General features: G+C 45.1%; 1 protein-coding gene across 1 annotated transcript; it reads right to left on the bottom strand.

Moving 5' to 3' along the window:
* Positions 1 to 166: 166 nt before the first annotated feature.
* Positions 167 to 6,367, bottom strand: LOC120700321 (protein ZINC INDUCED FACILITATOR-LIKE 1-like). The gene is made up of 18 exons (XM_039984548.1): positions 6,182 to 6,367; positions 5,613 to 5,653; positions 5,440 to 5,500; positions 5,187 to 5,289; positions 4,957 to 5,059; positions 4,770 to 4,823; positions 4,611 to 4,673; positions 4,487 to 4,536; positions 4,323 to 4,398; positions 3,912 to 4,082; positions 3,747 to 3,831; positions 3,497 to 3,582; positions 3,286 to 3,393; positions 3,071 to 3,115; positions 2,885 to 2,973; positions 2,659 to 2,702; positions 2,349 to 2,443; positions 167 to 1,279 (listed from the first exon to the last, which is right to left on the bottom strand). The coding sequence occupies exons 1-18, from the start codon at positions 6,324 to 6,326 to the stop codon at positions 293 to 295; spliced, it is 2,406 nt and encodes an 801-aa protein (XP_039840482.1). The 5' UTR covers positions 6,327 to 6,367; the 3' UTR covers positions 167 to 292.
* Positions 6,368 to 12,276: the final 5,909 nt, after the last annotated feature.

Raw genomic sequence — 12,276 nt, forward strand, 5'->3', positions numbered from 1 at the left:
TGAAAAACAAATTATGGAGTGCTCCATCTCTGTCTGAACTTAAGCAGAGAAAACATAAGACCAATTTTTTGGATGAATTTGAGAAACGGAATCAGGTTGGTTGATGGAATACATTGTCGATATAAGCGGAAATTTCATCCTTTGACAAGGAAAGTTACCAAGGCACTTATAAGCAGAAAATCAGTAACAATGGCATTTGGCATGTCATCATCATGATGGTTCGTGTGTGTTCATATTCACAGCCTCACAGGTAATGAAGGTTGAAGACCACTCTGACACAAATCATGGAGAATCACAGGGCGGGAATGGCGGCGGCCCCCTCCTGCTGGCAGAGGAACGGCGCGTCGGCGTTGGCGTCGCTGCAGTAGAGGCAGGGGTGCTGCTCGAACCCCTGGTCCCGGAGCAGCTCCCTGGCCCGGCTCACCACCTCCTGGTTGCTCACCGGCGCCGGGTGCGCTGCCAGCACGGCCTGCACCGCGCTGCTGAACGCGCCGCACGCCTTTCCGCCGACGGCCGCCTCGTCGTCCGCCGCCACGTCCGCGGACGTCTCGTCCGTCTGGCACCCGCTCAGCAGGATGCCGCCGTCGGGGCTCGGCGTCGGCGCGTCGTGGTGGTGGCGGAACTTGGCGCTGGCGTCGGCGCCGAAGAGAGCGAGGAGGTGGTCGGCGACGTGGTGGGACGCGTCGACGCCCGAGGCGCCGGAGAGGTGGCCGACGACGGCGGCGTACGGGAGGAAGCGGGCGCGGGCGGCGCGCGTGGTGGTACCGTCGACGGCGAGGTCGTCGGTGACGACGGCGGAGGGCCCGATCTGCTCCTTCTCCTGGTCGATGAGGCCGCCGCTGTGGCACGAGTCGGAGACCATGGTGAAGGTGGCGCCCTGCGGCACCCGGTCCACGAGCTGCCGGAAGTCCACGTCCGTGATGAGGTTGAAGTCGCAGGGCACGATGGCCTCGTCCTGGCGCGCGCCATGGCCGCGGCGGTGCGGGACGAGCGTGCCGTGGCCGCTGTAGTGGAAGAAGAGGACGTCCCCGGGCGCGGCGCGGGTCACCATGTCAGCGAGCGCGCGCTTGATGTTGGCGCCGGTCGGGAGCACGGCGGCGGCGCTGCGGTCGTCGTCGGTGAGCACGGCGATGTCGCCGGGCGCGAAGCCGAAGCGGGCGACGAGGGTGTCGCGCATGGCAAGGACGTCGTTGATGCAGCCTCGCAGCTCGTGGGGCGTGCCGGCGTAGTTGCAGCCGACCAAGGTAGCAAGCAACTGCTTCTTCCCCTCCATTGTTAACTAGTTTTCTCTGACAACTTGCAACTAGCTCTGATGACTGGTGTGTGCAGCTTCAATTATTTCTTGAGTGCGATGGATGAGCGAAGAGATGAGCAGCCAGATTGTCCCATTAAATAGAGATCGATGTTGCTTGGCTTGTGGATGCAAGGAACATTTGCGTTGTGAGTAAAGCAAGCTACTTGATAGGAGTTAGTATGTCTGTTTGAGACATAGAAGCAAGCAAAAGCAATGGATTGAAACCCTGTCAGCTTCCATTCAGTCAGATCTATCAGATGAATCGTCACGCAGCGAATGCATCATACATAGCACGAACAAGGTAAGGCGTACGCGTTTGTAACTACTGCTACACATGAATGTTCAGGGGGCAAAAAATAACTAGTACTAAAAATATAGTACTCCATGGTAAACTGAAAGGCATGGTGATGGATGACGATGACAATGGAATGAACAGAACACACGGCGGAGCAGGGGTCCCGTACCGAACCCCAGCAGTCAGTGACTCAGGTCTCACAGGCTGGTATCTCGATCGATCGTTCTTCCTTTGAAGTTCCACTCAAAGGAGGAACTAATAAACTCTTTCCTTAATAGTTGCAGTACCTCGGACTCCATATATAGCGGATGGAGCTTGCGTGCAAGAAACATGACTCAAGCCAGAGTTAGCTTCCCTTCAAAGCTGCCCTATGATCTGTAATTGTCGGTATAATCAATCATATTAATTGCTACCAATTTGGCTTGCTAGCCGGGATCGGACTTGAAATCAATTAATTAGGAGTATACTCTAATCATATATAAAGGGTTTAATTTAGTGTACATGGTTTGTTTGTTCTTGAGGAGCTCTGCTTCTTTCCCTCATGCATGGTACACTGGACAACAGATCGAGACAGCAACCAAAGCACCACTTCAACAGTGCAGTGCAATAACCCAGTTTCCCAGGCGATTATAGAACAGGCTAGGTCCTCCATGTGCAGTGTGCATCAACTTGAACACTTGCAACGGACTCATGCAAACTAAATTGCATGTGCGCACCACTGTGTTTTCAATCTTCTCTATGCATTGCAAGCTTGCTTCATTTGTACTGTTGGGGAGCTGCCAGGAAAGGCTTGAAGGTCAGTATGAGCCCGATGAGCTCTGTCAAATTCAGTAGCAGAAACACCATCTGGTCTCCTGCATATACACATGCAAAATGCATGTGAGGATCAATCAAAAACACTTTTGTTTTTTTTTAAAAAAAAAGAGGATCAATCAGAAACCACATTTATCAATCCACATCCTCTATGGTGATTGTACTCTAGGGTCATATATATATTGGTGCTAGGGTAAGTTATCACATTGTTCTTTACATTAGACATTGCTGCTAGCGCTTGTTGGCATGTATATACCTGGAAAGAAAGTGGCATGTTGGCGCTTCTGTGCCCATGAGAATCTGCAGCCACCGGTATTTCAACAATATGAGTCTCTTCTTCAAAATACTTCAATTGTTCAAATCGGTCCATGCTTTCGTGCTTATTAGGTATAGTGCAATAGGAATAATAGTTTAAATTAGCAAAAATTCTTCGATGAGAACTGAGATAACATTATGTGAATAATAACAAGAATGCAACATACATAATGCCTGCTCCAGCTGGAGCAAAAGCCTTCGACAAAGACATTGCTGTTGTAGCTATTCCATTTGCAGCACCCCTTTGTTCTTGTGGCTACAAATAGCACCCAATTCAGGTTATCGGTTAAATAATAATTTCTTTTCAGGATATCATTTAGTAAATCATGAACTGACATAAGTTGGACACCTACCACAGCATTGTTTTGCAGCAGAGAAGTGCCAGTAACTCTAGTTGTCTGATCAAGATACTCACATTAGTATCACAAAAATAGATACTTGAATACACAGAGGTTTAAACTAATATAACCAGCACTTCATTTGTCCAAATTTTCTTACATAGTACAGTGGTAACTGGTGATGTATTTAATGGGTTGGATCTCAAAACTATTAGTCATAAACGACTTACTGCAAAGACACTTTTCAGAATTGCTGCAATGTAGAGCGGCACACCAAGTCTTATTCCTGATAGGTGTGTCATGAAGGGATAAGCAGCAATTACTGGTATAGACAGTGCCTGCGATGCTTAAGGTCAATTTTTAAGAATTATAAATATTTTTTTTTAAAAAAGGAACGGGCAAACTGCAAAAAGTCAAATTATTGTGATTTTAGCAACTCACCGACGAAATTCGGGTTGACTGAATAGGTCCAAAAGTTTTGTCAACCCAACGATAAGCAAAGAGTTGATATACTAGAAGACTGGCGCCTACAGTTCAACAAAGGATGATTATTGACTTTCCAAAAATTACATTTAGTACAGCTTATTAACCATAAAGCACAAACGTCATTCATCCTTACAGTTGCAGGTAATTACTGGCGCCTAAGATTCTTTAAAGTTTTTGGGAAAGCAGTTGATTGACTCAGAATTACCTGCAATTGTAAGAACTTGGCCCACATCTTTAGATGAAAAGCTAAGGCCGCCGTATCTATTACTCACAGTCCATAGAGAAAATATCTGATGTCGAATTGCAACAAATAAATTTCAGAAAAGTCGTATTTCAAAGTAGCAGAACAGATCAAGTGAGTAGATGTTACCTCAACATATGCCGTGTCATGAAGCGAGAAGACACAGTAAGTGATAATGGAGGACATCAAAGGCCAGTTTTTAAGTAAACTATTTTTAGGTGGTTCTGTGCTTTCTTGAGCTGTAGAACCTTCTACCATTTCAACTGTTCTCTCAAGGCCTTTGTGCTTATGTAGGGTCTCCTGTTTAGTTACTCGATGAAAAATGACAAGTAAATAAAAAACAGTGGGAATAAGCTCACATGTGCAAATTATTTAGCAGATTTTTTGTGTATTTTAAGGTAGGATAGGATAATATTTTGGTCGTCTAAGAAGACATATAATGTGTGAATAAATCATAAAGAACATGAAAAACTCTTCACAATAATAATAAAATAAATAAATTAGAAAGAACATACAGAGTCAGAGTAGGGTTGTACTTACTGGGAGCCATGCACAGCTTATGAAAACCAAGGTAGCAAAAAATGAGATAAATAGACATGGTAATAAATATGGGAACCTGCATGGTGTTGGATCAAGAAGACAAAAGTAAAAAAAATCATTCTATCTTAGTGTTAAAATAATTTAATTTTAGTCCAAAGGCATACCTTCCAAACACTGACTTCTCATGAAACAGATGTGGGTATTGTTTGACAGGCTGGTAATAAATAAGAGACATAAAAGGTGAAAAATAATCCAAATTGTTGAGAGATATAATTTTTTGTGAGATACCTGTGCTAGGTAGCCCCCAATTGCTGGGCCAATTATAACTCCCATTCCCCATGCTGTGCTGACCTAAATTTGATGAATGGATAAAACTCAGTTCATGGTATGCAATAGTTATGTCATATGCCGCAGCGTTATGGGTTTATATGCAGAATTGGAACCTACAATTGATATACCCAAAGCTTGCTGTTCAGGTCGACAAACTTCAATAGAGTAGGCCTGTGGCAGAAAGCAACAATTAAATTTTATATTGACTACTAGACTTCTGCTGGAATCAGGGCATGCAGAAACTGAAAATGACATATTTCCTATCCTTGTTTTTAGGAATTGCCACTTCTATGCAACAAAGTACCTTTACAGGTGCAAGGAATCCATTGAGGGCACCAAGAAGAAACCTTGTAGCAATAGCCATCCAATATTTCACACTTAGTCCAAACAATGTGTTGAAAACAATGCTGAAATAAATGTGGGTTTGGAAGTGGATTAGCAATCATACATTAAATGGAACATAATGCCATTCTACTTTTGGAGTACATTGGTTACATTTCTCAGGTGAAAAAGATATATAGCACGAGTACTTACACTGAAAATACCGAAAATGCAATTACAGGCTTTCGTCCAATACGATCAGCTATGATACCCCAAAAGACTGACGCAAGACCTCTGCCGATCATATATGATGCACCTAAATAAAAAGGATGTGATATTCAAAAATATGATCATTTTCGAAAACACTAAAGAAGTATGCATGGTTTTTGTTACTCAACAACACTTTGCGGTACCCGCAAAAAAAAAACACACACACACTTTGACACTTTGTGGCAACAAATCTTACCGAGAAAGCCAGCGTAGAATCCAATGTCTTCTTCTCTTTGAGCAACATGCAGGTCCCTTATCTGTTCTAGACATAATTAGCAGTTTTAATTATTTGCAGAAAAGGAAAACACATATCTCTAATTCAGAGGAAGAGAGGAATATGCATGCCAACAGAGCGGCATGGTAGCTTACCATGAAGTAGAGAAACGGGAACAAGGATGTTATTGGAAGAGCTGAGAAAGGACAAGAGAAGTGGTATTGAGAAATCAGTTAGTTAAATCAATCAGTAGTATTATATAAAACGTTTCAGAGGAAAGCATCTATATATACAGTAGCTGCTAATCGAACAAGAGTTGCAGTAAAATAAGACCATGCATGCATCCATGGAGATGGAGCGATTAAGAGCAACTCCAACCCACATCCTATTTGACCTCCTACTCTACATTTAGGAGAGAGAAAGGAAAAAAACATCTCCAACTAAACTCCTATCTCATTTCTAAATTTGAGTCTCTCAAATCTGCTGGCCTCCCCTCCTATTTCTAGGAACAGAACGAGAGTCTCTCATTCTTTGAGAGAGCTGTTGGAGACCATTGTCAAATAGGAGAGAGAAATAGGATGAGTCTGGGACCAAAAATAGGAGGTGGATTGGAGTTGCTCTAAGAAATGTGGTAGCAGCTAGCATACGGCAGCATCAGCAGATACGTTGGTCGCATGGACGATGACGCGTGCACATGAACATGAACAGAGCAGAAAGAACCTACCCGAGGCGAAGGTGGTGGCGCCGACGAAGAGCAGCTCCTTGTAGGGAACGCCCTGGCGGCTGTCCTTCTTGCTGTCCATGGCGCAGCCGGGACAGCCGTCGTAGTACACCTTCGCCGGCGGCGGCGGCTGCTCCCCCATTTGCATTTCAGTTCAGCGCTCTGGCATCAGGACTCAGGACAGACAGAGGAGGGGAATGGAGCCGTGGAAGGAAACGTGAGAGGCGCCGCTGCCGCGCTTTATATTATTGACTTCATTCAAGGTCCCTTGGTAGGCGTGCCAAGAGGGAGGGAGGGAGGGCACCCGGCGCGAGCGACAGGTGGCCGGCCGGCGAGCTCCCTTGGATTTTCAGGCCAGGTAGAAATAAAGTGGCTTTCAGCTTTCAGGTCCACATTGTCCCATGGATGGTCGTGTCCGCATTGTCCCTTGGATTTTCAGGTCCCATTGTCCCATGGATGGTCGTGTCCACATCATCAACGTCCACATCATCAGTGTGCATGTGAACGTAAGGTAGGTGATCCAAGAGCGCGGGCCGGCCTGCGGCAGCCGCCGCGGGCGGAGGCGGCGGACGGCTTCCTCGCGCCCCTCGCCTTGTCCGCCGCCGCCTGCTGCTGCTGCTGCTGCGGCTTCTCCGCGGGAGCCACGGAGGCCGCCCCGACGCCGCCGGAGGTGCGGATGGGGCGGAGGCGGCGGAGGGAGTACTCGACCTCGGACGACGAGAAGTACCCGCGGCCGGAGCAGTCGTCCGCGGGCGCCGGCGCCGCCCGGTGGCTGGCTGCCAAGGACGGCTTGTAGTAGTAGTAGCAATGCAGGGCCGCCTCTTGCTTCTTCTGGGCGCTCCCAGCCGACCTCGCCGCGGCCACCGTCGTTCCCGGCTCGTCTTCGTAGGAGTCTACCAGGGCACATTGTGATTCTGGAGTAGTAGTTTAATTGGGAAGTACCCGACAGACTGTCAGATTACACCATTTTAAATGTATAATAACTTGATTATTTATTAAAATTATAATTTTTTCACTTAAGCCGGTTTAATCTGGACGGTTCTGCTACAGAGATCGCGGCGTAGTGCGGCGGGAAGTGGTTCCGATAGAAACAGAGTGGGCAGATCCAACTCTTGGTGGCGAAGTCGACACGCGCGAAGGGGTTAAGGAGCGCGGAGCAGGACGGCTTGCAGTGCAGGCCCCACGGCAACTGCTGTGGGGCTAGCGATGCATAACATCCAACCCTTAATGGTTAAAGAGACATTGTTTAATGTAAGTTCGAGAGTACAAATTATTGAAAAAAATAATATGCTCATACATTGCCGGTAACATTGTCTGTTACATTGACCGAGATCTGATCACAAGTTATAGCCTCGAATTTATGAAGATTGTTAGAGCAGCCAAGTCTTCATATGATGAATGATGAATCATCAATGTATCTTTCAGCCACATCTAACCGTATTGTTTTGCAACATCATCAACGAAGCCATGTATTTGGTATCTGTAGAGCATCGCCAGTAACATTACTATCATTATTGTGATAGGTACATAGACATAATAGAGAAGGAAACATAAGGGAAAGAGGACTAACGAAGAACTTACGTCGATGGGCATACCATGAGAGGTTGATGGCGGGGCTATTGAAGTAGACAATTCTGCGACATAGGAAGACGAATAGTAAGAAACGCAGAATCTAAGATTGTAAGCAAAGAGTGCGCTGCAAATCTAGAGCCCAGAATATAAATCACAAATGGAAAGGCACATGCTTGATGGCATTCCTTTATCAGACTATCCTGGAATTTTGTTTACAGAATAGAGCCAACTATCTAGAACCAAATTTGAGGAATAGAAAGCGACAAAGGCCCATTCTTTTGACACTTCTGCACAGTTCTGAAGCAACTAATCAATCCTAGAAGCTTACCTGTAAGTCCATTTGAAAAAGAAGCCTATTCTCTAAGAAAGCTGACAGCATTTAGAAATGAGTTCTCAAAAGTGTGCTCCCAGATTTCATTTTTTGCAAAACCATGCACGGTGGTAGCTACCTGAAGCCCAAACAGAGCTAGCCTAAATGGGCCACCAGATGTTGCTGCTTGTCAAAATAAGACCATCCTCGATCTTCGAATTTGGAAACCCTTAACTGTCCTTATGATAGACAAATATATACTTACAAAAGAAGGCGAACTAATTTAATTCCCATAGTATTTTTAGTAATGGTTAAAATTGTTGGATACTCTACCCATTTAGACCTATAGCGGCCCCGAAGCAGTAATATATACTTACAAAGAGAGGCAGACTAATTGAATTCCCATAGTATTTTCACTAATGGTTCAAGTTGTTGGATACTCTAGCCAATTAGACTTGCAGTGGCTCCCAAACAGTAATAAAAATGTACTCCCTCCGTGTTTTTATGTTTGACGCCGTTGACTTTTTACTCAACGTTTGACCACTCGTCTTATTCAAAAAATTTAGATAACTATGCGAAAATGTAAGATATACTTTAAATATATTCAATGCTAAAGCAAGCCACATCAAAATAAATAGTAATTACATAATTTTTTGAATAAGATGAGTGGTCAAACGTTGAGTAAAAAGTCAAACGCGTCAAACATTTAGATACAGAGGGAGTAGTAGCTAAACAAACTGAAATAGGCATTGCAACATAAAAGCTGAACCCTTGATATGTGCTGAAATAATGAAGATGAGAACACTATGAATAAGAATGGGTACACGTTAGAGGAACAAAGATGAATGAATGTACAAGTGACAGAAAGAATAGAAAGGCGAACAACAGAAACCATAACTATGATAATGGTGACAGCATGAAACCAAACACGTTGTATGAAGCATACCCTATAGTGCGCAAGACTTAAAACCAATTCTCCAAAGCAAGCAGGATATTACACGGTTTCTCAATATTTGGGAGGTGACAGCATGAAACCAAATACAATGTATAAAGCGTCGAATGCCCCTACAGTGCGCAAGACTTAAAACTAATTCTCCAAAGCAAGCATGATATTACACGGTTTCTCAATTATTTAAGGCTCACCAAATCCTACATGCATGGACACTTGCAGACAACCGTGTAAAATGAGCATCAGTAGTGCATATACCTAGATTCAGATTAAGGGAAATAATGCGAACCAAGCAGAAAACACCATGCGTCAAAAGACAGAAACTGCGAGGACATGTGACCACACACAGGAAGGTGGCCCTGTATTATTGATTTATTATATTAAAGACTCAGGATGTTGCATCTCAAAAATATAAATAAACAACAACCATCCTCAGTATTTACTGACAGCAAATAAAAGGGACTACTAATGATGAAGCTAGATTTCATGGATAGAGTGAACTTTGCTAGTAACAAATAAACAACAACAGGGGTAGAAGCATTGAGGTACGTACCTGTTAGACCTCCAGCAGCAGTACCTTTTGCATCCATCAACCTGTACAATTCAGACAAATTAAACGCATTGGGAGGCGATTTTGCTATGGCTGCAAAGATTTTCGAGCAACCCAGTATGCAGTAAACGATTTCTTTGCATCAGCAGTCAGATTTTGTAGGTGTGCGTGGCGTCTCCCGCCAGTGCCTCTGCTGCTTGGGCCCGCCGAGGTAGATCAGAGGAAGGGGAAGAACTCGTTTTCCTCAGCTCAAGATTTGCAATCAAGTCAAGATTTGAATTGAACAAATAAGGAACGATTCAAAGACAACATCTGTCGGTACCCCAGGACTGGGGTACCCCTCTTGCTGTGTCTAGGCAGGAGCTTTGTGGTTATCCTTGACTACGTCCAAACAGCCGGATCCCTGTTCACCCAACAACGGTCCCGGACCCGTCCCCCGGCTGGGAAGGGTCTGGGAGCACCACGTGTTTCGGGAAAAGCAGGCGCTCAGCCCGAACAGCCGGGAGCTCCGGACCTTCCGTGGAGGTCCGGACCCCTGTATAGTAACCGGACCCTCACTAAGGGAAGGAATTGACACCCCGCCCCGGGGAGGTCCGGAGCTGCCACGTGTCTGCAAGCACAAACACGTATATAAGGCAACTTGGTCTCCATACTAAAGGTTCACCTTCCACTGCATTCATTGCGGTAGGTGGACGTCCGCATTGATATAGCAGAAGCCGAGGCAAGTCTTTGACCAGGGGACACTATTGATCGCGTATTACCAAGACGTGTAGTGGAGCCGCTGGCGCCGCCCACGCCGCGTCTGTCAGTCTGCCATGATAGATGGACACGACGGCTCGGCTTCACCCATTATGACGCCTACATAATAGCCTCAACAGGTCACGCCGCAAGCTGCGTTTCCCCAACGGCCACCTTGCTGACGGGACAAGAGAAGACCTCCCTGAGTCAGAACGCCAGCAGGGCATGGAAGCATATCAGAGAAAAGATTCACAACTACTGTAGACATTTAAGTACTCTGCGCAGTATGCTACATAGTCACGTTGGGCCCACCTGTCGGGGCCTCAACGACCAATGTATCCGCACCCCTTGATCTATAAAAGGGAGGGCGCCCGCTAGAAGGAGGCTCAGGCTGGAAAAAGGCCAAGGCCCGGCAGAGGACAGGTTCATACACAACCAAGAATAATACTTCTCCCAGTGGATGTAGGGTATTACGCTCCGGCGGCCCGAACCACTCTAGATAGTGAGTTCATGTGTGCTTGCCTCCGTGCTAGATTAGCCTAACCGCCTAGTACTTCCCCGAGTCCTCCCTCACCGGGAATAGGCGGGTGCGCTCCGCCACCCGGCTGTGGGTACCCTAAAAATCCCACGACAACATCCAAACTGATTTCCATTCAATTCATTGATAGATCGGGCTTTTGCAGCCTTACATCAAAACAAAGATTGATAACACATGCCACCAAGATCTTTCGTCTGACATCTACTCATACCAAAGTTTTAAATAGACGGCTATAGCCACCGCTATAGCCTGCTATAGCTTTTGAGAGAGAAGAAAGCTAGGATATCCATCTCTTAGCTCTAAAACACTAAATCCGCTAATAAACAGCTATATCCCGCTATAGCCGCTAAACTAAGAGTTATTTAGGCAGCTAAACTATATGAATTAGTCTTTATTTATTGTTAATTTAGTATTGAACTTCGTCATTTATAAAATTTAGTATTTTGTCAATGATGTGACGAGAGAATGAAGTCCAAGACGTACTTCATTATATAAAAATTTCTTGATTTCATGTTTATATGTAAAATTGCTCATAGATTTATACATGGTGTTGAAGTAGAAATGCATAATTGTGAGAAGCTTCTAGAAAATTAGAGAGTATATATGCATGAATCATTGTTACCATGCTTCATGGTGAAATATAGAATACTCCAGAAATTAGATATTTGTATGATTAGATAAGTACGAGGAAAATTCTAGAGTTAGATATTTTGTAAAAAGTGTGTAGAATATGGACACATGGCAAAACCATATGACCCATAGAGTCATATAAATAGGGGTGCTCCCCTCTCATGTTGCCACACCATGGCATAAGAGGTCTCAAATAGGAGATGATAAGATTGTCATGTAGTGTAGTAGTGTCATGGTAGGATAGCCAGATAAAGAGTACAAGAGTCTTGTGTTGTAATAATTTATGGTGAATAAAGAGTTGAGTTCTCATATAGAGTTGGCCTCTCATATTAGTGTCTATGTGAAGTTTTTTGGGTGTAATGTGGGTATAATATTTACCAAAGAAGTTGGTGTCAAAGTTAGTGGGCTGATTTTTCAACACATGGTATTTATAAACCTGCTATATGGGTTAGCTAGACTGTAGCCCGCTATAGCCTTTCCTAGCCTCTACAAATACCAACCGCTAAATGTTTTATCCCGCTATTTTAAATAGTGACTCATACTAACTAGGACGACACCAAACTTGTAGATTGATCGGGCGATGGGGATCCTACCTCCTCCTACTCAACTACCTTGGGAATGGTGATAAGGAAGATGCCATCTTTGATGGAACTCGCCTCGGCCTCCTCCAGCTCGAACATGTCCGGTGGGAAGTACAGATAGCGCTCCTTGCCATCCTCCTCCTGGAACATCCAACATGGGAAGTCGCGCTCGTCGCCATCCTCCTCCCCCTCCTTGTAGATCTCGATATCTACCACCAGGTGTAGTGTGC

The sequence above is a fragment of the Panicum virgatum genome, chromosome 3K (genome assembly GCF_016808335.1).
Source record: "Panicum virgatum strain AP13 chromosome 3K, P.virgatum_v5, whole genome shotgun sequence".
Classification (NCBI taxonomy): Eukaryota; Viridiplantae; Streptophyta; class Magnoliopsida; order Poales; family Poaceae; genus Panicum; species Panicum virgatum.